The sequence below is a fragment of the Myxocyprinus asiaticus genome, chromosome 37 (genome assembly GCF_019703515.2).
Source record: "Myxocyprinus asiaticus isolate MX2 ecotype Aquarium Trade chromosome 37, UBuf_Myxa_2, whole genome shotgun sequence".
Lineage (NCBI taxonomy): Eukaryota > Metazoa > Chordata > Actinopteri > Cypriniformes > Catostomidae > Myxocyprinus > Myxocyprinus asiaticus.
Genome location: NC_059380.1, coordinates 2,599,802 through 2,625,994, shown reverse-complemented (window position 1 = coordinate 2,625,994; position 26,193 = coordinate 2,599,802). Strand labels below are relative to the sequence as shown.

The following is a 26,193-nucleotide window of genomic DNA, read 5'->3' as shown; positions in this document are numbered from 1 at the left end:
AGAACCACATTATAGCGACCACAAGGAGTTAACCCCATGTGACTCCACCCTCCCTAGCAACCGGGCCAATTTGGTTGCTAAGGAGACCTGGCTGGAGTCACTCAGCACGCCCTGGATTTGAACTCGTGACTCCAGAGGTGGTAGTCAGCAAACAACAAAGACAATGTTAATCTTTATTAAATGAACCAAATAGCTTTCAACTGTGTTTGATATAATGGCAAGTGATTTTCTAGTAACAAATTAGCAATTTAGCATGATTAAGATGTAGATCCAGATGTAAACACACTTCAAATCCCCAGCACACATACTGTACATCATCCACTATATAATATATATTAATATATACCGTAAAATATTAATACTGCACTGTAAGTGTTGGGTTTGTGCGAGCCACCTACTAACAGCTGTGTCCCCCCACATTTTTAATGATTGCTACGCCCCTGTCCCAGGTGTATACCGCATGAAGTTGAGAGAATGCCAAAAAAGACTAAAAGTGTTAACTTCATAGTTGTGACTTTTCAGTTATTCTAAAATATACAAAATAGTCATAATATAAAAAGTGTAGGTGTGTCTAAATATTTGACTGATAGTGTAGACAGACAGACTATTTGCTGTAGTTACATAATCTCCTGCTTCACCCCACACATTGAAAACATTTTTCAGTGTCTCTGAAGGGAACTCGTGGTTCTGTGCACTTGTTTGCTTTTCTTAAATCGATGACGCGTGTCTCTCTTAACCCAAGCACGGGTCACCTATTCACCTGACCAATTGTTGCTCTGATCAAGCCCCCGCTACGGCTGGCCAATAGCTGCGCAGTGCGCTGAGCATCGCTCATCTCACCACTCACCGCACTGTTCGCCTATTGGCCAGCCGCTCTCAGCACACGATAAGAGCGACTCAATTGGTCAGGTAAATAGCTGCAAGTTGGCAGGAAGAGCTCGAGAGACGAGGTACATAATGGCAACATGGGAATGATCCTCTCTGTCTGACCATCTCGAAGCCTTTTTAACCCATCGACTTTCTGATATTCGTAGTAATGGTCTGGTGGGATAATATCATTAATGATCTGCTTGATCTCAGAGGTGGTCGTTGATTGGGCTCCGTCCTTTCATGCGCATTGCAGCTTTGCGCAAGGACTCCAGTGTTCCTCTGCAGCATCCGGAGGAGTCCAGATCCTGCTGGTATGTAATGCATAATAACCATCACTTAGATAAAACTGTGTGCATGGACACATAAAGGATTTGGATACATTAAAAACACATAAAATAGTCGATTCAGGTATGAATGGGTACATTTATAAATATTACATTTGTGGTCACTGTAAAGTTAAGAACAAACTATAATGCGTATTGAAATGCATATTTATGTTTAATATGTTAAAAAACACCATCATTCTGCATGGCATCTCTTTCTATACATTTTTGCCTATAGAGATGAAAGAAAAGCCTAAAGGGCAAATAATATGCATTGCTATTTATTATTATCATGATGGGTTGGCCTTTTGTTTCTGTATTGTTTTGATTACTTAAACATGCATAATTGTCTACTCTTCAGATACCTTCACACCACACACACACATTGGCACTATGCCACCTTCTGGCATAACACCAGTGGGTGTATCTTATGCATCGGTACAAAGTGGCACACCTATAAACCAGCGGCATGAAGTGTGTATTCTCTAAATCCAAACATGGATGCATCAGGATTTAGGGCAGGAAAATGACACAGGAAGAATGACAGCAATCAGTGGTGCGTGCAATCCCAGAGTAATTCTTTAATCAAACCAATTCGGTTTTGTTTATCTCACGAGGAGCTGGATTGTGACCCAAGGATTTGTATTCTGTGCGGCAGAGAGATTTGCCCGGGCCAGATTAGGCACCATTTTGCTAATTTGACAGGATTGAGAGTGAGATGCATCTCACTGTCAGAATAAAACACAAAGCTAAGGCAGGGTTATTATTTGAACTTTAATGTATTTATTTATTTACTTTTTGTTCGTTTAGTTTATGATGGTTAGATTTAGGTTTTAATTCACATTCATTTTTATTACATTTTAGCCATGCAAATGTGTTTAGATTCAGTTTTCCTATTATGTTAGTTTTGATTGTTAGTTCAGTTCATGTACAGGTTTTCATTTAGATTTTGTTAATGAGAATAACATTGCTGAGGACACTTATAGTGTGTTGAAGTGAAGATTCTTTATATGCATGCATGATCTTTCAACTGTATGCATTCATCCAGGTGTGCATATGTTCGATTAAATGTTTACTCTGTACTATGGTTTAGGGTACAGCGGGGCTATAGGAACACCTTAAGGAAAATTCGCTTCTTTTTTTTTCTGGTCACAAAATGTATTGAGATATTGATGAAGCAACATAATGTTTGTGAAATTATTTACATAATTTAATTTATCGCCTTTTCTCCCAATTTGGAATGCCCAATTCCCACTACTTACTAGGTCCTCGTGGTGGTGCGGTTACTCACCTCAATCCAGGTGGCGGAGGACAAGTCTCAGTTGCCTCAGCTTCTGAGACCGCCAGTCAGTGCATCTTATCACGTGACTTGTTATGCATGACACCGCGGAGACTCGCAGCATGTGGAGGCTCATGCTACTCACGCCCAACTTACCACGCGCCCAACTGAGAGCGAGAACCACTAATCGCGACCACGAGGAGGTTACCCCATGTGACTCTACCCTCCCTAGCAACCGGGCCAATTTGGTTGCTTAGGAGACCTGGCTGGAGTCACTCAGCACGCCCTGAATTCGAACTCGCAACTCCAGGGGTGATAGTCAGTGTCAATACTCACTGAGCTACCCAGCCCCCCAGAATTTTTTTTTTTTTTTTTTTTTTTTAAAGGTGGTGATGGGGGTTATAGTGATATCATGTCATTTTAGGTGCAATAGTTATAGGGGAAAATGTGTCAGCTAATGCAAATACTTTTGAGACAGCAAGATGCTTTTTTGAGTAACAAATTAAGATAATGCTTATTCAAGAAAAAGAGTTGCACCATTTCCTGTTAATTTCAATCACATTTGGCATTTTGTAACATCTCAAGTATTCTATAAACAAAAGAATCTCTATTGTGATTGGATCAGTCAATGTGAGCCCACTTTGAACATTTTGCATAACAAATCTATTCACCCCACTTCAGAAAAACAATGTTTTATGGGGGGCTTTTTACCCCAAATACTATCCTTTCACTTATTGGTCAGTTATTGAAAAAACGTCTGATTTTAATTACATTGAACAAAACTGATAATGACAAATAAGTATTTTGTCTCAAAATTAATGTGATCATTTCTGGGATTCTCATCGGCTACGTAAATGTGCAACATTTAAAAAATGTTTAAATATTAGATCAAATTGCCTCAAAATCAACCTTCAGACATTACATGCAATGATCTCATGGATCGGGAATATTTTACAGTGTATAGTGACAAATGGGTGTTTTGGTAGTTTTTGTTGCTCAAATGTGCCTTTAGCCCTGTTGTACCCTAGAGGTGAGTTTCCTGGTTTGTATGAGATTTTAAGCGTCACTTATACACGTCAGCACAGGCTCGTCATAAATGCATGAAACTGTGTGTGTCTGTGACAGGTTTGGAGTACTTTGCACAACCGATTTAACAATGACCTTTCTGTTCTGTCCTGCTTCATTCAGCCAGATCATAGTAGTCAGTCTCTTGTTAATGCTCATTTAATACTAACTTCTTTGATCTCCCTTCAGTAAAATCACCTCTCGTTTTCTCTTCGTGTCTCTTTGCGCTAAGCTCTTTTCACAATGGCTATTTTAGGCCTCACTGTGTGTCCCTCTTCAGAAGGACTGTATACACTTAATTATCTGGCACTGAAGCTTGTAAGCTTCTTACACGATGGCAAGGGTTAGAGAGCAGGCGGCGCAAACCGTGTTGCATCCACGCAGCACAGAAATGTTTTGGTAAGGCAGATTGCCCCTGTCTTGAGATAGGGCTTTCTTGGAACAAGAATTAAATACTCAAGTTCTGTAGTTTGTGTGTAAATATCAGGGAGCGAACGTTGACTGGTGTTTTGTCACACCTACATTTTTAAAACATTTTAGTCAAACTGTTGCTGACCCTCAGTGGCGGCCAGTTGTTTTTGGTAACACTTTATAATAACTACATGGTATAAAGTATTTGTAAAGCATTAGTTTATAGTTAATTGATCATTTATAAATGATTGTTCCTACCTTATTAATACATTAATAAGCTATATATAAATAGTATGTTATTTGTTTCTGTTCACTTTAGAAAATGTATTTATTATTGTTAAATAAGTTCATATATAGGCAGTTTAATCATGTTTTTTATAATAAATAAACAACTTGTTAATCATAACCTAACTTATGTATTTTAGTTGATGCAAACCAGTGATGGTAAAAAAGAAAGCATAAATTCATAGTTAATAAAGATATTAAATATGTAATGAATTGGATACACATTTCTGCTTAATTAATGTGTATATGAGTGTTTTAGGAACACTTACCTTTTTTTATTTTTTTATTTTCTCCACTTTTTCTCCCCGATTTGGAATGCCCAATTCCCAATGCGCTCTAAGTCCTCGTGGTGGCGTAGTGACTCGCCTCAATCCGGGTGGCGGAGGACGAATCTCAGTTGCCTCCACGTCTGAGACTGTCAATCCGCGCATCTTATCACGTGGCTTGTTGAGCGTGTTACCGCGGAGACAGCGCGTGTGGAGGCTTCACGCTATTCTCGCGGCATCCACGCACAACTCACCACGTGCCCTAACGAGAGCGAACCACATTATAGCGACCACAAGGAGGTTACCCCATGTGACTCTACCCTCCCTAGCAACCGAGCCAATTTGGTTGATTAGGAGACCCGGCTGGAGTCACTCAGCACGCCCTGGATTTGAACTTAAGACTCCAGGGGTGGTAGTCAGCGTCTTTACTCGCTGAGATACCCAGGCCCCAGGAACACTTACTTTTAAATCAATTAATGCTTAATAAAGGTTGTAATAAAGCACTTACTAATGGATAGCTAAGCATTTTGCGTGATCTAATATAAAGTGAGAACTATATATGCCTAATTATGCCCGGGGCCAGTGTAAGAGTTTCGCCCTTTCGGGTCAGTACTGCATTGTCACTAAATCTTCCGTTGATCTTGTAAATGTGTTGTATGTGTGTCCTAATCTGATTATTAAACCACAGCAGCCTGCGATTTAATTTCAGAAATATCCAGTTCTCTTGTGTTGCCCGCTTCAAAGTGATGTGTGAAGGCACTGACCCGCTAAAAACATCACATTATGACTTCTGTAATGACACGCTCATTTAATGCGAAGCGTGCAGCACATGCAGCCTCTTACGCTGTAACAATCAAACGACAACATAGCGAACTGCTAATCCAGAAGTGTGAAACTTCCATCAATTAGACACAGAAACTGACACAGTGATCCATCAAAATAAAAGTTCGGTTTAAATGGATGCATGAAATTGAAGAAATAATGACAAAAATATATATTACTACTGCATAGTAAAAATGTAATATTCATTTTAATAATAATAGTAATTGTAAATATTATTATTATATCAGGAATAATGATATTTTAGCAAATTTCACAAGCAAGTGTGCTGTTGTACTGAATGTACTGTAAATCGCTTTTCATGTGGGACACAAATGTGCACAAGGTCTTTGAAAGTGAAAAGCCAAATTGTGCTCTGCTATCCGTGCGAGCGCATCAACCGGGCGCTCCTTAAAATGTGAGCTCTTGTGACAAACGCAGAGTGGCTCACATGCACGATTAATTCAGGCTTCCTTCAGTATCGTTGCGCATGCAACCCATTTGAATTTGCTATTTTAAAGTACCATGGAGCAGTTCAACCATCATGTGAAACGTCTTGACAACGGTGACATTCTGAGCAGCACTAATGAGGGAAAGAGAAACACCTGCTCAACTCCAGCATCAGTTATAAGACTTTACACATCTACACATCAACACCCTTACCAGTCTGAATCGGGCAGGGGAGGAGTGTGACGAGGAGGAGGGCGTGGCCGGGCTGTCAGGGTGCACAGCTGGCGCTGAATCAGCTGATCAGTGGGAGAGCGAGATAAAGGGGAGCCGGAGGTGACGGTTCAAGAGAGAGAGACGCACGCGGCCGCGTTGTGTGTGTCTGTGTCCGTTTATGTTTTATGTTGTTTTTAAGTTCATTTATATCATGACAGTTATGTTGACTGTTCTGCTGGTTCCCGCCTCCTCCTTGCCCATCCTTTACCTGTTACAGAGTGTCATTGTTAATTTTTAAAGAAAATAAGATGTATATATATTAGAGATAGACCGATATATCGGTTTTACCAATTAATTGGTTCTGATAGTTGCTTTTTGAAACTATAGGTTACCTGCAAATATCTATACCGCTGGTTTTTTTTTCTCTTGTGTTCCTCCGTGGCCATCGCTGGAGGATTCGACAGTTTTTTTTTTTGGGGGGGGGGGATTTTTCCCCTTTTTCTCCCAATTTGGAATGCCCAATTACCAATGCGCTCTAAGTCCTCATGGTCGCATAGTGATTCGCCTCAGTCCGGGTGGCGGAGGACAAATCCCAGTTGCCTCCGCGTCTGAGACAGTCAACCCGCGCATCTTATCACGTGGCCACGGAGACATAGCACGTGTGGAGGCTTCGCGCCATCCGCCGCAGCAACCACGCTCAATTCACCATGTGCCCCACCGAGAACAAACCACATTATAGCGACCACGAGGAGATTACCCCATGTGACTCTACCCTCCCTAGCAACCGGGCCAATTTTGGTTGCTTAGGAGACCTGGCTGGAGTCACTCAGCACGCCCTGGGATTCAAACTAGCAAACTAGTGAACTCCAGGGGTGGTAGCCAGCGTATTTTACCACTGAGCTACCCAGGCCCCTGAGGATTTGACAGTTTGAACAGCTTTGTTCTACGGTATAACCGTGGCCTCTAGGTGAAATAAAAACAATCACGTAGGGATTTGTTTATTCTACATCTTTCATCATTGGCAATATTCATCCATATTTTTATCCTCACTTCAATGCAATTTTTTTTATTTTTATACCAATTTTTTTACCAATATTTGCATGCAAAGGCAAATGCGACCATATGGAAATGTGCCCCGTCAGCACACACATCGTGTCGTCAACTTCATATAATAAACCTTATTCCTCAATAAACCTCATCTGGTGAATATATGTATACATGTGTGCAATGGTGCAGTGAAAAGCTTAATTTGGTAAATATTTAATTATAGAGCATTGTAAAGGATCCAAGTCTCTATAATTTCAAAATAAGAGTCCCTTGTGTGTTTTGGGCTTGTTTATAGTTAAAAGTCCAGCGTTATGCACAAAACCAATTTATTTATTTTTGTGCTTTTTATTAGGATTTTTGTTGAAAAGTAAAATGCATCTGAGACCTTATTTATTTTGGACTCTTGTAGCATCTATGTCTGTGCCTGTCACAGTACAAAAACAAAGAATTTTTTTAACAGCTTTTAAAAATAGATTTTTAGGATATCGGCCGATTAATCGGTTATCGCCCTATTCCACCACCAGATCTTTATCGGTAAAATCCACTATTGGTCGATCTTAAAAAAAAAAAAAAGAAAAAAAAAAGATGTGTGTGTGTGTATATATATATATATATATATAATATTATTATTATTATTAAATATATACGTTGCATAATTCAGAACCAATGTCCATTTATAATGGACACCAGAAATAACTATTAAAACATTATTACCATAAACTGAATGTATTGATTGATGGCTGCATTTAGAGGAGAACTACACCATGGTAATTTTTGGTGTTTTCCTGGAACTTAATTGGGGTCTGAAAGGGTAAAAATGACTAATTATATAAAAATGTGTGAACCACTCAAATAATGCAAATAATGAAGAAATAATGCAAAATACAGTTTTATGGCCATAAATAATCATGGCATGTACATTTTCTTGATTCACCTGCCATTGACAGTTCATTTTGGACTGTGTACATAATCTTTGGTGAAAGACTAATAATAATAATCTGCACAAATTACAATTTTTGCTGAATTTTCTTTCGATCTGTATCTCTCAGGAGGACCATGCTCTGCTCAGAGCGTGGGGTGGTGGAGGAATGGCTTTCAGAGTTCAAGGTGAGAAGTTTAACATCCATACAGAATTTAATATGTTTTTTTTTTTTTTTTAGCTCTCTCAAATTAAGTCCTCCCTTCCCAAGTGGTCTGAGTGCAATGTCCCATTAACCATGTTTGGTTTTGTAATCTCAGAATTTAATGGAGTAATATTTTTCAGTTAATTCAATTTCAAGCTGTATCATGTTGAGACTGCACAATCATGCCAAATGCCATTTCTCCTTTTTAGACGTTACCTGATGAGCAAATCCAAAGCTATGCTGGCAGTCTGCGTCTGAAGAAAGCTCTGGTACCTGCACTGTATGCTGTTATACAGGAGCAGCCCAGCAGTGAGGTACGATGAGGGCAAATTTGTGTTTTAATCAGGAATTTTATGGATGATTTCCTGTCAAATGGACTTGTGTTGGATGAAGCTTCTTTCTGAGAGCATGTGTAGATGTTGGCATTTAAAGATGATGTGTAATATGATGTGAAGATTATTCAGTGGGAAATATTGTTGGGTGGGACAAGAGGATTTGATTGGATCATGAGAAGTGGGAAAAGAGTGCTCCTAAATGTTTACAAAATAACTATTAGCACAAATACACATTTAAAATCTACAGTCTTTCTCTTCCAGGAAAACAGAACAAAAATACTGCTGAATCATCTTGTTCACAGGAATGTTTGTCCAATAAAATGCTCTCTAGAATGAGACTGTCCCGTTCCTATAATACCATATGCAACTGAGCAGTAATAGCAAGTAGCAAATCATGGTTCATGACTGTGTGACGTAAATAAAAAGCTATTCACTTAAAGGGATAGTTCACTCAATAATGAAAATTCTCTCATCATTTACTCACCCTCATGCCATCCCAGATGTATATGACTTTCTTTCTTCTGCAGAACACAAATGAAGATTTTTAGTAGAATATCTCAGCTCTGTAGGTCCATACAATGCAAGTGAATGGTGACCAGAACTTTGTAGCTCCAAAGAGCACAAAAAGGAAACATAAAATTAATCCATATGACTCGTGTTTTAATCCATGTCTTCAGAAGCGATATAATAGGTTTGGGTAAGAAAGAGAACAAAATATAAGTCATTTTTGTTACTCTAAATCTCCAGTTTTACTTTTACATCTGAAAGCCACATGTGGTGCCTGTTTAGTTTCACTTTCACATCTGAAGTGAAGTTATAGTGGAGATTTAAAGTAAAAAAGGACTTAAATTTTGTTCTGTTTCTCACCCACACCTATCATATCGCTTCTGAAGACATTGGTGTCTTATGGATTACTTTTATGATTGCTTAATGTGATTATTGGAGCTACAAAGGTCTGATCACCATTCACTTGCATTGTATGGACCAACAGAGCTGAGATACTCTACTAAAACTCTTCTTTCTTCAGCAGAACACATATGAAATTCATATACATCTGGGATGGCATGAAGGTGAGTAAATGATAAGAGAATGAGGGTGAGCACCATGATATGTTGTTGTGCCCCAGTGTCTGTTTCAGCAAGGAATACCTCAACAAAGGAAATATGTGCTCGTCAAACCATTTCATGGGGTCTTTAGGAAAGTACATGGGTTAATTTACTGATTTTTTTGTTTTTATGCTTTAAGCATGCTGCTTTCTTTGTTCTCTTTTCAGTTCTCTCACCGTCTAGGTCCTTGATTTACTTATTCATGCTGCACAGGAGGGTGTTTCCTGTTGCTAACTGTCTCTTTCACTTTGTGTCACTGTCTATTTTGTTCTCCTTCTCTCTTTAGCTGCTAGCTCCAGTGTGTCACCAATTGTTTGAGCTGTACCGGAGTTCAGAGGAGGGATTGCGTCGGTTTACCCTGCAGTTCCTGCCTGAACTCATAGGGGTGTATTTGCATCATTCAGCCTGTAGAGAGCGCTATCGCAATGGCTGTGTGGAAGCACTGCTGTTGGGCATCTATAACCTGGTGAGAGATTGGTGATTGAGTTTGCATTACCTGTAAGGGCGAGGTTGAAATGCAGTGTCTAAAGCTGATAAAGTCACATGACACTCCTGTTTTCTGTGTTACAGGAAATTGTGGATGGCAAAGGAAATGGCAAGCTGTTGTCATTCACCATACCGACCCTCTCCAAGCCTTCAATATACCATGAGGTACCTTCCCTGATGATATACATGCCTGTTAATCAGCCCTTTATTGCACATGATGTCTCAAACACACAAGGTGTCATTGTCCGATAAATAAAGATTATATCTCCTGTTATTACAAGATGGAGAGTTGTTTTCTGGCTGTAATGCACCAGCCTACCCGAGTCAAATCAGGGCAACTTGAAAGAGCAACAAAAACCTAGAGTTCTACATTTTCTGAAGAAACTGCGAGTTGCAAAGCTATTTGCTATGATACTCGGTTTGCAATGCAGTTGTTAAGGTGTTCTGAGTGTTTGTTTTTTTGTGTGCTTCTTTGTGGTTGCTAGGATTTTCTGGGTCATTGATAGGGGGATGATTATAGGCCCAAGTCAAAAGATCCCACCACCAAGTCTCTATGATATTCTGCTCCATAGATTTGCCATGTCCTTTGCCTGTCTGCTAGTGATAGAGTGCGAGACGAGATACATGCTAGAGTTATAGTATGCAACGCCATGTAAAGGAGGGCGCTGCCGGCACGCTAAGGGGGCGCAATGGGGACAACACTCCTCCCCGGTAGGCGAAAGTGGCGGGGACCAATGTAGATGTCGCATACACCCTCGAAAATGGGTAGTTGCGCCCCTGGTTCCATTTAATGGAAGTCTTGCACAAACATAAATATTCAGCACACTTGTATACAATTGTTGAATGTGGGACTTGCGGTAAATTAATTCATAATTAAAGCCAAGTGCTCTGATGTTTATTTTTTTAATGCAGCCATCCAATCTGGGTACCATGGCGTTAACTGAGGGAGCCCTGTACCAGCATGACCTCATCCGGGTGGTCTACGGCGGCCTGCTGTCTCAGAGAGAGACGTTCACCTCACAGAATAGGTGCTGTTATTTCTTACAAGGTTCCCACAGTTATGGGAAAACCAGGAATAAACTAAAATTGTGATAAAAATGTCTTTTTATGAGTGGAGTCTCTTTAAAATGTTTAAAAAAAACAAAACAACCCTTATCCAGTAATCATAATCGACTGGGAAAAGTCATGGAAATGTATTGGTCAAAAGTAGGGATGGGCCATACCATTTACAGTTGAAGTCAGAAGTTTACATACACCTTAGCCAAATCCATTTAAACTCAGTTTTTCACAATTCCTGACATTTAATCGAAGAAAACATTCCCTGTCTTAGGTCAGTTAGGATCACTACTTTATTTTAAGAATGTGAAATGTCAGAATAATAGTAGAGAGAATGATTTATTTCAGCTTTTATTTCTTTCATCACATTCCCAGTGGGTCAGAAGTTTACACACACTTTGTTAGTATTTGGTAGCATTACCTTTAAATTGTTTAACTTGGGTCAAATGTTTTGGATATCCTTCCACAAGCTTCTCACAATAAGTTGCTGGAATTTTGTCCCATTCCTCCAGACAGAACTGGTGTGACTGAGTCAGGTTTGTAGGCCTCCTCGCTTTTTCAGTTCTGCCCACAAATTTTCTATCGGATTAAGGTCAGGGCTTTGTGATGGCCACTCCAATACCTTGACTTTGTTGTCCTTAAGCCATTTTACCACAACTTTGAAGGTGTGCTTGTGGTCATTGTCTATTTGGAAGACCCATTTGTGACTGAGCTTTAACTTCCTGACTGATGTCTTTAGATGTTGCTTCAATATATCCACATAATTTTCCTTCCTCATGATGCCATCTATTTTGTGAAGTGCACCAGTCCCTCCTGCAGCAAAGCACCTCCACAACATGATGCTGCCACCCCCATGCTTCACGGCTGGGATGGTGTTCTTCGACATGCAAGACTCACCCTTTTTCCTCCAAATATAACGATGGTCATTATGGCCAAAAAGTTAAATTATTGTTTCATTAGACCAGAGGACATTTCTCCAAAAAGTAAGATCTTTGTCCCCATGTGCACTTGAAAACTGTAGTCTGGCTTTTTTATGGCGGTTTTGGAGCAGTGGCTTTTTCCTTGCTGAGCAGCCTTTCAGGTTATGTCGATATAGGACTCGTTTTACTGTGGATATAGATACTTGTCTACCTGTTTCCTCCAGCATCTTCATAAGGTCCTTTGCTGTTCTGGGATTGATTTTCACTTTTCACACCAAACTACGTTCATCTCTAGGAGACAGAATGCGTCTCCTTCCTGAGCGGTATGATGGCTGCGTGGTCCCATGGTGTTTATACTATTGTTTGTACAGATGAACGTGGTACCTTCAGGAATTTGGAAATTGCTCCCAAGGATGAACCAGATTTGTGGAGGTCAAGAACCAGAATTTTTTCTGAGGTCTTGGCTGATTTCTTTTGACTTTCCCATGATGTCAAGCAAAGAAGCACTGAGTTTGAAGGTAGGCCTTAAAATACATCCACAGGTACACCTCCAATTGACTCCAATTAGCCTATAAGAATCTAATTGCCTAAAGGCTTGACATCATTTTCTGGAATTTTCCAAGCTGCTTAAAGTCACAGTTAACTTAGTGAATGTAAACTTCTGACCCACTGGAATTGTGATATAGTCAATTAAAAGTGAAACAATATGTCTGTAAACAGTTGTTGGAAATATGACTTATGTCATGCAGAAAGTAGATCTCCTAAACGACTTGCAAAAACTATAGTTTGCTAATATGAAATCTGTGGAGTGGTTAAAAAATGAGTTTTAATGACTTCAACCTAAGTGTATGTAAACTTCTGACTTCAGCTGTATTTTCTTTTTGTTCTGATGCCAAGTACGATCAATGCCAATATCAGGAGACCTATACTGATACCTGGATTAAATGGATTCTTTCGTGAATTCTGAGGATAAAATTAGTTCTTTAAATAATATTCTTAAAAGCCATAATTGCTTTACATTTATGAGCCTAAACGGAAAATTATTAGACTTCTTTTTTTGTGTATATTGTTTTATTAACAACAATTACAGAACACTATCAATGATTTAACAACTTTTAATTGAATTAAATTTAAAACTAGGGATGCACCAATGTATCGGCTGCAAATATATATTGACCAATTATTGATCAAATTATAACCATCGGCATATCGGTTATAAGCATGAAACGCTAATATTATGAAAAAAACTATGATTTATTTATTATTAATTAGTAACACGCTTTGTAAAAATTCATTAATAATAATAGCCACATTATGTAGAAGAGTTAAAGGCTAATTTATACTTATTGGGCGAACAGGCTTCACTTACAAATGATGATGAAATGCAGTGATGTTTTTGTTCTGCCAATGTGTTCGTTTGGCGATATTTTTCCTGTTCGTGCACACGTGGGCGTGGTTTGGACGTGACACTTTTTATTCACAATCGCGTGTGCATGCTGAGGAGTTGTTACCTAGGTTGCTATCCTTAAAATGGATAACTTCGTAGCCCATCTCTCAGAGATTGTGCAGATGTATACTTTTTTACATGATTATTAGCAAAAACTCATCAAAGACAGCATGGCCATGACAAATGCATGGAGAGAGATTGGAGTTTTTATGAACTCAGATCAAATAACTTGTCGCCAAAAGTGAAAGGGGCTCTGTGACAAGTTTAATAAAGCAAAGAAGTAGCAGTATGTTAAACACCGTTACATCACTCTCAACAAACTCATTTTAAAACGATGTTGCACGTAGTATAAACGCCGGCCTTGTTCGCCTAAGGTGCTGTAGTTTGTCCAGGAGAAAAAAATGGTCTTGTTCCATAATATATATCAGGCTTGAAAACATTTAATATGAAATTTGTATTCTTTGTCATTCTCACGTTAATGTGGAAAAATTGTTATAAGCAGATGTGACAATTGTGAAAGCGGCACTTACTTACAGACTACATGATAAGGCGAAACTATCCAAAATGCTTTGAAACCAGCAGACTAACTTCTGAGACATCGGTATGATATTAATTAATGCTGCATGATTGATTGAATTAAGGTTGTAATCGCAGTATTGCCTTGCACGATTATGAAAACCTTAAAAGGCTGCGTTTTACTGCTTCATTCAGCACTGTGTAAGCAAGCGGCGCCCTCTAACGGTCTGGATGGCATTATCCCTTAAACCAATGTAATACAGAATTTAAAAAGGGGTTTTGTTCCTTTGGTTAAAACGTTTTATTTTTTCATGATGTGGTTGACATTTCCATGGATTTGCCCAGCATATGCATTGTATGAATTTGTAATGTTTCATCATATACAAAACATACATGTAAACTGTGAGTTCTGTTGTTTCGAAATGCAAAAAACAAAAGTGCAAAAATGTAATGCAAAATATATATATTTTTTCATTTCAATCATCATGTCATCATACTTTAGTTATGTTTGTATCTTTGTTATCATTTTTATTTTCTATTTATCTTTCATTGTGCCTCTCTTTGTCATGTGTTGAACAGATCCAATACATTTTCAATGGAAATTATTTATTGTTAGAACAGTAAAATAGCTTTTGTACCTCTTTGTACATTTTAAAGCATAATTCCTTGTAAAAATGAGATCTGATGACAAAATAAGATGAGTGGCAAAATATCGGGATGCCTATTTATTTTATTTTATTTTTTTATTGGCATCCGCCAAAAATGATCATTTCGGTGCATCCCAGTTTATAACAAATGTCACACAAATCCATTATAATATATATATATACTTTTTTTGTCGTTATTTAGAGCAAATTAAAATTATTATTTTTTTTCTTTTTTTTTATTACCTCAGCCAAGCACTGCTCTTCTTTGGTTTAGGATTAATCAGCCCATCTCTTGTAAAAAAGTGTTTTCATGTTAGTGTTTACAATCATTTATTCTTGCAGAGTGATTATGAAAAACTAGGTTTGATATTAGGTATATTTCTGGTGGTTTGGTTGATCGTGCCGTTGCCCATCGGACAGTTTTATTGCTTTGACTCTGCCATTATGTTTCCACAGGTTTTTAAAGCCTCAACATTTTTATTTCCTTAAACTTGGAGTGTCAGGCCTGTGAGATCTAGGCAAATATTGTGAGATTTGATAATAGCTGCTCCACCAGCTAGATGCAGTGCGACTGTCTGATTTGTTTATGTAAAATCATGCAGATGTCAGGGGGCTTAGATAACAGTGTGTGGATCTTCCTGCAGATTTGAGGTGCTATCTTTTCTGTTGCTCTGCTACAACTCAGCCGTGGCCTACATGCCTGCGTCCTCCCACCAATCCACTTGCAGAGTGAGCACACGGTAAGAGAGAAGATGTGCATGTTGTCATTACTACTAAAGGCCTGTCTTTGTGTACTCTCTCTCTCTCTCTCTCTCTCTCTCTCTCTCTCTCTCTCTCTCTCTCTCTAAACCATCTTGCTTGCTGTGAGTTTTTACTTGAGTAAGCAGAGAGGGAATGATTAAATGGGATATTGATTTAGAGAGAGAGAGAAAGCGAGAGCAAGAGAGAGCAAAGGTCTTCAGTGGCTGGTCACAGCATTAGCATAAAGACATTCAAATAAACAGGTCATTAGCGACTCTCAAACTCTTTCGTTTCTCAGGCTGTGTGTGAGCGGTTACCCACGGCAGCAGCAGAAGTCGTGGAAGGAGCCACATAACCGCGTGCGTCTGGAGCCAGAGTTCATGGTGCAGATGCTGACTGCTGTTTATCATGCCATGTAAGTTCAGAGCCCTGCGTCTGTGACAGAGCAAGAGCTCAAGTCTGTTTTTGTTCGGACTTGTTGACATCCCACTAGTTCTCTCTAAATGCCATGCCCAGATGGAGTCTGCTGACTTTTGTGGGAAAATCTGAAGGACAATTCTGCAAAAGAGATTTAATAATAATAAAAAATAAATGTTAAATGGAGCTTATTGGTAGCTCAAAGCATCATGAAATTAGGCAAAATATTTAATAAACAAACATGAATGGGGCGGGGGATATGTAGAAGTTTTATTAATGAGAGATGTCACAATTCTGCAGAGTGATTCTGTCTGGGCCTGCTAAATTAACAGCCTTTTTAGATTTATGTTTGAAATAATAACAGTGCTTGCGAGTAGTGGTGGGTAAAAACATTGATTTTCTGATGCATCGCTATCTTCGTTTGAACCATCTCGTTATGATTCTTAAATCTCTTACTCTATGCGCAACCTTCCACTATGATGTGAGGAAATCACTCGGCTAAAATGTTTATATACTGTATGGCAACTGGCTGGTAAATGTTCATATTTCACCAGTGATTGTTTAGTATAGTGGTGGAGTATTCAGCAGCGAGATCCTTTCACTGCATATTGAGAGTGAAAGTCGAGATCCACATGACCTATTTGTCATTAAATAATGTCTCTTTTAATATCCTTCCTGTTATCTAGTCAGTTGTTGATCAAAACCAACAAAATGTTTTTTTGAAATTCCTATCATGCATAGCACGGATGAGAGTCTCTCTCGTTAACATCTACAGACACTCTTTACAGAACTGCCGGTTTTCTTAAAGAGACAGTACCAGTTTTAGCACATTCAACAAATCAATGTAAAAACTTGTAAATGGTACAAATTATGTAATTAAACAATAAACATTTAACACAAAAAGAATATATGAAATATAATGTCTTATTGATTAAAAACATGGATTTGTTCAGTTTTTTTAAAAGCCAAAATGATGAAAAACTAATAAAATACAATTAGTAAAATTTATATTTTTGTAATGTACCTAGTTAGAAGGTCCCCTGTATAATTAACAGCATTAGCTGGGAGAGAATTTCTTTCATATGTCAGCAAAAGGGACTTAATGACTGAAATACACCCATATGAATCGATATCGAATTGAGAGCTTGAGAAACAGAATAGAATCGGGAAATCTGTATCAATACCCAGCCCTTTGTTTTAATAGTCATCAAATATGGGGGCTTGGGTAACTCAGCGAGTATTGACGTTGACTACCACCTCTGGAATTGCGAGTTCGAATCCAGGGCGTGCTGAGTGACCTCCTAGTGGTTGCTATAATGTGGTTCTCGCTCTCGGTGGGGAGCGTGGTGAGTTGTGCGTGGATGCCGCGGAGAATAGCGTGAAGCCTCCACACACACTACGTCTCTGCGGTAACGCGCTCAACAAGCCACGTGATAAGATGCACGGATTGACGGTCTCAGACGCGGAGGCAACTGAGTTTCGTCCTCCGCCACCCGGTTTGAGGCGAGTCCTTTCACCACCACGAGGACTTAGAGCGCATTGGGAATTGGGCATTCCAAACTGGGGAGAAAACGGGAGAAAATCAAAAATAAATAAATAAATAAAAAATATTTTGTTTAAATTGGTCTAAAACCGCCAAAACCCTAAGTATTATACTTCTGCAATTAATTCAGCCCGATCCGCTTAATACGCAGACTCCATTCAAACTTGGTAGTTATTTTCAGCCTTAGATGTGCCATATGTTTTCGTGAATTTATACAATTTTTTTATTTTTAGGATTTACGATAGAAGTTTCAAAATGATTTACATTGATAGAATGTTCGACATTTTAAGGCCTTGTCCACATTAAACCGTTAAAGCTGAAAAAAGAAACCAAACAAACTCTGTTTTCATTTTCCAAACCTCATCGTTTTCCAAAATATGTGGCGAACGTTTATTGTGGAGAGCGTTCTCTAAAGTCTCCATTGAGTAAATGTAGCGAAATAAATGCATTTTTAAACGTGTTAGTGTGGATGTGGCCTAAATGTAACCGACAGAGATCGTAATGTTTGCATACTGTATACTGTGTGGTCTTTCTTGCATCTATTTGCATACTGAATTGTGAATTCGTTTTTTTTTTCTTTTTTGCATCAATTAATCTCTCTTTAGCAGCATTGTTAAGGTGGTCAAACCAGGGCTTCAGGGTGCTTTCACACTAGCACTTCTGGTGCACACCCAGGCTCGAATGACGTCAGAGTTCGGTCTGTTCTGATGATGTGAATGCTGTTTTCCAAATTCTGGTGTGCGCACCCACGAACCACAAATGAGTCCGCTTGAAAAGGTGGTGTGGAGTACGGTTCATGTGAACTCCAGTAAGGTTCGCTACTGAGATAATAATAATAATTCCTTACATTTATATAGCGCTTTTCTAGGCACTCAAAGCACTTTACATCGTATAAGGGGAATCTCCTCAACCACCACCAGTGTGCAGCATCCACCTGGATGATGTGACGGCAGCCATAGTGCACCTGTACGCTCACCACACACCAGCTATTGGTGGAGAGGAGAGAGTAGAGTTATAGAGCCAATGAATTGATGGGGATTATTAGGAGGCCATGATTGAGAAGGGCCAATGGGGGGAATTTGGCCAGGACACCAGGGATACACCCTTACTCTTCACGAGAAGTGTCCTGGGATTTTTAATGACCACAGAGAGTCAGGACCTCGGTTTAACATCTCATCCGAAAGACGGAAGACGAACGCAATCCTACGAAATCATGGAAGTGAATTGCTTTTCAAGCTCCCGATCGCAATTATTTTGGAATAATACATTTCCCATACCCACTTGTCTCCGAATAAATCCCCTTTAGAGAGCAGCTCACATTCTTCACATTTCTTGCAATGCATCTGTGGGCTCGCTGCAGACAAACGCTAATATTCATCGCATCATTTCACATTCAATACATCCATGGCAGACAAACACAAGTGTTGTTCTGTGCATGTGAACTTTTGTTGGTAAAACCAAAGCGATGAATACTTAAATAACACAACGAAGCTGATGTCTTCTCGAGTTGCTGCCTAGTTACAGTGGTAAACAGCTGCCGCTTGTACTCACGTTGAGGATGTAATCGGATCGCGTTTTGACCCAAATAATCCGATCTGAACAGAGACCAGCAGAGGTAGCAGGAGGGGGAAGGAAACAAACTCGGATTCGGTCTAAGCAATCGAATCAAGTGTGAAAGCACCCATAAACTCAAACTTACCTAAACCTTTAACACTGTTCTTTTGCTGCCTTGCAAGCACTGGTAAATCCCTTCAGGAAATGGAAATCTTGTTTTCCATTTTCTCATTCTGTGAGCTTTTTGATTATTTCTTAAAAATATATGACAGTAGTTAGGGGAATCAGCACGGTACCTCTTTTTTCTGTAAACAATTAACTGTTTAAATGATCTGCTAATGATCTCACCTGCTTGATAATACTCTCTCCCATTAACTCAGTTATAATGGGCAGTGGGATCTGGGGAGGGAAGCGTTGGACGATATCCTCTACCGAGCACAGCTAGACCTGCATGCCCAGCCATTACTGGTAAACATTGGCAGCTGTCTACACCTAAATGGATTATGCAAAATACATTGGTTACAGTAAACTTGGGGCAAATAAATTGGAATGAACTGGTGAAGTGGGAGTTTTGGGGTTCCTCATGGTGGTAACTCTTTGTTATAACTACAGTACAAATTAGTTGTAATGCATTAGTTTATAGTTAATTAATAATTTATAAATGATTGTTCCTACATTGATAGGCTAAATACAAATAGTATGTTACTCTTATATATTTACGGTTGCAAACAATGTATTATTGTTTATAAGTTTATATAAGTAGTTTGATAATGGTTTTTCATCCTTATTAAACAACTTACTAAGGCAGGCTGGTCTCATAGAATGAATGTTACTCTATATACATTTTTGCAAACTGACAATCTGACTGACTTTCTACATTTCGCTGCAGTTTCCTGGTGAAATCAACACTAGAGGTGCTACAACAACTGTGTGATTTAATCATGAGGACAATTGCTAATTATTATTTAAAACAAAAAAACAATGTATTTTTCACTCTATTACTCAGTTCATCCTATGTTATAATATCAAAACACTTTTACTGTAATGCATGATTTGAAAAACGAAACATTTTAACACTTGAATTACGGACCCTCCTACATATACACACTTGTTCCCATGTATTCAGCTTGCTTGGTAGATCACCGGATCGAGCGATGGACTTCAAGTTTGACGGCTACGGTTCGAAATCATCCAAAGACTCACGAAAGTGAAAGTGGCATAGAAGCGACACATAATGACGTGACTGCTTCAGTTAATGTGCTTTAAGGGTTAGTTAAGGGTAGGATGTCTGTTTTGTTAAACTCTCATTGATCTTTTCGGACACTATTGGTTAGGTTTAGGGTAAAGTTTCAGGTTAGGGAGGTATGTTTTACTTATTAAAACCTCCATCTAAAATTCACCTTAAAAACCTTGTCTGATTACAACTTCATTTAGCTCAGTTCTGTCGCCCCCCGCTGGACATTTCACTTGAAAACTGCAGCCAAACATGTAATGAAGCACATAATTTCTTTTTTTGCAAAACATTTCATGAGACCAGGCTGTACTAAGTTGGCCATGACATAACCATTTCAACTTTTCAGAGTAATTGATCATTAATAAATGTTTAATTAGACATGTATAGTTCTCACTTTAAACTAGGTCATGAAAATACTTAATAAAGTTGTAATAAAGCACTAAGCACAAATTGTACTGTAATTGTTCCTAAAACAGTTATACACACATTAATTAGCATTATTAGATGTCCAATTCATTGCATATTTAACGTGTAAATCATTTTGGTAACACTTAACAATAAGGTTCCATTCGTTAACATTAATGCATTAGGTATCATGAACAATGAACAATAAATATTTATTTTACAGCATTTATTAATCTTTATTAATGTTAATAAAAAACAGAATTGTTCATTGTTGGTTCATGTTACAAATAGAATTGTTCATTGTTGGTTCATGTTACAAATAGAATTGTTCATTGTTGGTTCAAGTTAAGCTCAATCAAAAGGATTTGTGGCATGATGTTTATAAAAACAAAAAATAATTTGATTTGATGTAAGCTCAGCTTTATCAACTGAACCTAGTGTTAAGTGTGGATAAAACTAAGCTTATACAAATTCAATTTTACAAATTCAAGAAATGTTAAATGGACAGAATTTATTGTCGCTCTACAAGGTCAAAAGATTGAAGTGGGTTCTACTTTTAAATACTTGGGTTTTTTAATTTTTGACAAATTGTCTTTTAAGCCTCATATACAGCAGTTAGTGAGTAAGTTGAAATTGAAGTTAGCCTTTTATTTTAGGAACAAATCATGTTTTTCACTTGATGTGAAAAGAAGATTGGTTGAAGCAACATTTTTGCCTATTCTTGACTATGGTGACATGTTGTACAGTATATGAATGCATCAGTCTTCAAGCGCTGGCTGTTGTCTATCATGGGGCCTTAAGTTTTATTACTAATTGCTCAAACCTTACTTACCACTGTAAATTATACTCCAAAGTTGGTTGGCCGTCACTTTCAGTTTGTAGACTTGTTCACTGGCATATATTTATTTCCAAGGCATTAAAACCTAGTTATTTATCTGTTTTCATGATGCGTAAATGTGGTCTTTATGGACTACGCTCTCAGGATGTTGTACTCATGACTGTTCCTATAGCTCACTCGGAACTGGGTAAAAAGGCCTTTCTATGTTTACATACACTAAGTTAACTGTGCCTTTAAGCAGCTGGGAAAATTCCTGAAAATGATGTCAAGCCTTTAGGCTATTAGCCAATTAGCTTCTGATAGGATAATTAGAGTCAATTGGTGGTGTACCTGTGGATGTATTTTAAGGCCTACCTTCAAACTCAATGCCTCTTTGCTTGACATCATGGGAAAATCAAAAGAAATCAGCCAAAAACATTGTGGACCTCCACAAATCTGGTTCATCCTTGTGAGCAATTTCCAAACACCTGAAGGTACCATGTTCATCTGTACAAACAATAATCTCCTAGAGATTAACGTAGTTTGGTGCGAAAAGTGCAAATCAATCCCAGAACAACAGCAAAGGATCTTGTGAAGATGCTGGAGGAAACAGGTAGACAAGTATCTATATCCACAGTAAAACGAGTCCTATATCGACATAACCTGAAAGGCTGCTCAGCAAGGAAGAAGCCACTGCTCCAAAACTGCCATAAAAAGCCAGACTACACTTTGCAAGTGCACATGGGGACAAAGATCTTTCTTTTTGGAGAAATGTCCTCTGGTCTGATGAAACAAAAATTGAACAGTTTGGCCATAATGACCATCGATATGTTTGGAGGAAAAAGTGTGAGGCTTGCAAGCTGAAGAACACCATCCCAACCGTGAAGCATGGGGGTGGCAGCATCATGTTGTGGGGGTGCTTTGCTGCAGGAGGGACTGGTGCACTTCACAGAATAGATCATGAGGAAGGAAAATTATGTGGATATATTGAAGCAACATCTCAAGACATCAGCCAGGAAGTTAAGGCTCGGTCGCAAATGGGTCTTCCAAATGGATAATGACCACAAGCACACCTTCGAAGTTGTGGCAATATGGCTTAAGGGCAACAAAGTCAAGGTATTGGAGTGGCCATCACAAAACCCTGACCTCAATCCGATAAAATATTTGTGGGCAGAACTGAAAAAGCGTGTGTGAGCAAGGAGGCCTACAAACCTGACTCAGTTACACCAGTTCTGTCTGGAGGAATGGGACAAAATTCCAGCAACTTATTGTGAGAAGCTTGTGGAAGCCTACCCAAAATGTTTGACCCAAGTTAAACAATTTAAAGGCAATCTTACCAAATACTAACAAAGTGTGTGTAAACTTCTGACCCACTGGGAATGTGATGAAAGAAATAAAAGCTGAAATAAATCATTCTCTCTACTATTATTCTGACATTTCACATTCTTAAAATAAAGTAGTGATCCTAACTGACCTAAGACAGGGAATGTTTTCTACGATTAAATGCCAGGAACTGAGAAAAACTGAGTTTAAATGTATTTGGCTAATGTGTATGTAAACCTTCTGACTTCAGCTGTACTATGTGTATATAGGCTATTAATGTAATGTAGGAACAATGATTTATAAATACTCAATTAACTATAAACTAATGCTTTACAAATACTTTATACAGTGCAGTTATTATAAAGTGTTACCCCCCTACATGTAGGCTTTTGAATAATAAAGTTTCAATTATAATTTTAAAGGGAAATTTAAATGCAATTCACCAGTTATATTGATCTCTAATCCTCAGGTGGCAAATGCAATTAGACGTTCACTTCCATCCCGGCCTCCAGAGGGCTCGAGGAACCTTCTTGAAGTTGAAGTAACACCTGCTGGTAGATGTATTTCACAGGCAGCTGTCACTGCCGCCTCCATTCGCCGCCTTCGCTGGAAACGAGAGGGTATGCACGCTCAATATTCCAACCCACACGCTGTCAGACAGTCACCTGTAATTGACTCCTTTTATTTGCCTTTTTCATTCAGTTGTTTGTTGTTTTCTTCTTTCCCATATTATCCTTAGAAGAATTATTAGAATGCTAACATTAAGTCCCCATTGTCTTAGCCCCCTCTATCCTGAATGGAGGCCTTTTCTGTCTGAAATTATCACTATGTGAGCAACATGTTGAGCTTACTCACTGTCTTCACCACAGATTGTTTTGATTTCACATCCACGGCCGAATTCTACACCTCCATACCCAGCCGATACACTCCCCTGGAGAAACCAACCAGTCCTTTGCCATGTGGGCAGATCAAGTGCTCCATTCACCTAACTTCGCAAGGGGGTTAGGAAGATCTTACCCGTTAGACAATCCAGACATCAAGCCCAGCCCTTTTGATCGTAGAACGTGTTTATTTGTCTAAATATTAGAAAGAACTCACCTCAGTACCAGGAAGACCCCTTCGTGCATGTGACCAGTGTTTGTTCCCTGGTTGAGCTATGCAGACTTTGAACGTTTATCTATTCCAGATTCCTTGGTGTTGTCAGAACAAGCATTGTATTGTGATAATTGATGCCTAAAGCTTGCAAGTTCATCTTACCACTACTACAAATTTCTTTTGCACAAATTTCTCTACTTAATTCAGCTAAAGATTTTGGAGGGTTTAAAGGCAGAAATGTGAAGCTTATAATTTTATAAAAGCACTTACATTAATTCTTATGTTAAAACTCATTATTTGAGCTGTATAGTTGTTAAAATCGTCATCGTTTTAGGGTTTAAGGCACTATGTTGTCAAAAGGGTCAGACTCAGAAATTAAGGGAGGCTCGGGGCAAAAATGCAGATTGGCCCCATTGACTTGCATTGTAAGTGCCTCTCTGTAACCCAGATTTTTGCCTTTTTTTAAAGAAAAGGAGGGACAAGGGGCCTGGGTAGCTCAGTGGTAAAATACGCTGACTACCACCCCTGGAGTTCGCTAGTTCGAATCCCAGGGCGTGCTGAGTGACTGAGTGCTCAGCCAGGTCTCCTAAGCAACCAAATTGGCCCGGTTGCTAGGGAGGGTAGAGTCACATGGGGTAACCTCCTCGAGGTCGCTATAATGTGGTTCGTTCTTGGTGGGGCGCGTGGTGAGTTGAGCGTAGTTGCCGCGGTGGATGGCATGATGTCTCCGTGGCAACGCGCTTAACAATCCATGATTGAGGCGAATCACTACGCCATCACGAGGACTTAAAAGCACACTGGGAATTGGGCATTCCAAATTTGGGTGAAAAAGGGGAAAAAGCAAAAAAAATAGAAAAGGAAGGATGAGTCGAACTTAATTTTAGTGGTAATCACTATTATGCCACAAATGCTGTCGATTAAGCTTAATTTAAACCCAAAATATTTAATTAAATCCTGCTTTGCCTCATTTTCCCTTTCTGCCACTCTTCGTGTTATAGATGCAGATGGCGTGAGCTGTGGAGAGGACTCTTTTGACCCAGATGAAGGCTTCTCCTCTGGGGCTTCCAGCAGCAGTCAGCCCAGCAGTGTGAAACGTGACTGGATCATAACAGGAGTGCGACCTTCCCGGGATCCAGGAGCCAGGCAGAGCAAGAGCACGCCGGATGAAACTAGAGCCGCCCTCCGAAGCCTCCACCAACGCCACCAATCCCCTCGCCCTGCCGTCAGCCTCCACACTGTAGAGAGCAGTCGCAGCCCGAGTCCCTGTGCTCCGAGGCGCTTTCTGGACCCCCATTACATCCCTCCTTTTGCTTGTCCACCACCCAAAACTGGCAGCACGTCTTCTAGCAAGTCCTTGGACTGTACAGGCCTGAATGGCTCATTGGGGCCCACAGATAGCCTGTCGCTGGGTAGTCTCAGTGCAGACAGAGCCCACTATCTGTCAGCAATCAGCTTGCATGAAGAGTGTCTTGGGCGAGCCGCAAGGAGCCAGGATCTCCCCTCACCTGGACGTCCATTCTCCTCTGGAAGCCCTTTGTCTAAACAGTCTCGATCATCCAGTTTTAATATGCAGATTATATCACAGGTGTAGGATGATGTTGCAAGGCTTGGCTGTGTGTGTGTGCATGAGTGTGGGAGAGATAAAATGAGACAGAGAGAAAGAGAAGCTGCAGAAATGTTTAACATGCATGCGTAATGCGTATAAGCATGTTGTCTGTGTGAATGAGAGGTTGCACACATGCGTGTACTTTGCTCGCGTGAATCTGGGTGCACACCTGTGCTCATACACTTTTACCACTACAGTATGCACTTGGGTTGGCGAGGAGGAAATAAGTGTTTTGCACAATACTTCCCCTAGTGGACATGTTCAGAAGTGCACATAAACAGAGACAGTTTTAAATGTGCCAAACAAACATACAATAACAACATGGTGTTATTTTAAGAGGAACAATAAAGCAATGAACTTCAGAACTGACAATCACAGTCGATGCATAAAGACCTGATGCATGATCCAAAGAGCCCAGCTAGAGGATGTCCTGAAGAAATCTTCTTCTGTTTCACTGTTTCAGTTGCGCTGATTGAGCCTGCTTTCTGTTGCTTGTGCTCTCCACCCACCATAGATAATAAATTGTGTGGACTGCCTCAATGAAACGCTACATTGTGAAATGAAAAACATGGTATATGTTGTACTTTGGAACAAGTTTATATTTTAAATTGTGTATATTTGTGTATATGATTATTGTACAATAGAAGGAGTGTATGCTAACAGAATCGACGTATATTACTTGTACAGAGATAGGAATCTATCCGCTGAATGGTGAATAAATGTGCTGTTCATGCAAATGCAAGTTCAATGTATTTGACATGGCCTTGATATATTGGCATTAAAGATAGCTAAA

The 26,193-nt window shown here is 39.3% G+C and overlaps 1 protein-coding gene across 2 annotated transcripts; it reads left to right on the top strand.

The window, feature by feature from the left end:
* Nucleotides 1-931: 931 nt before the first annotated feature.
* On the top strand, nt 932-26,193 carry LOC127428091 (protein FAM126B-like). Of its 2 annotated transcripts, XM_051676164.1 has the most exons (12): nt 932-1,181; nt 8,078-8,135; nt 8,362-8,466; nt 9,880-10,059; nt 10,164-10,244; nt 10,992-11,107; nt 15,310-15,405; nt 15,705-15,821; nt 19,301-19,388; nt 23,169-23,319; nt 23,569-23,700; nt 24,793-26,193. In XM_051676164.1, the coding sequence occupies exons 1-12, from the start codon at nt 1,111-1,113 to the stop codon at nt 25,383-25,385; spliced, it is 1,788 nt and encodes a 595-aa protein (XP_051532124.1). In that variant the 5' UTR covers nt 932-1,110; the 3' UTR covers nt 25,386-26,193. The 2 variants fall into 2 exon arrangements, with proteins under 2 accessions (XP_051532124.1, XP_051532125.1); XM_051676165.1 differs by lacking the exon at nt 23,569-23,700.

Coding starts and splice junctions, on each gene's coding strand:
- LOC127428091 (XM_051676164.1), top strand. CDS start 1,111: ATGCGCATTGCAGCTTTGCGCAAGGACTCCAGTGTTCCTCTGCAGCAT. Junction 1,182..8,077: donor GAGGAGTCCAGATCCTGCTG/GTATGTAATGCA, acceptor TGTATCTCTCAG/GAGGACCATGCTCTGCTCAG. Junction 10,060..10,163: donor TGTTGGGCATCTATAACCTG/GTGAGAGATTGG, acceptor TCTGTGTTACAG/GAAATTGTGGATGGCAAAGG.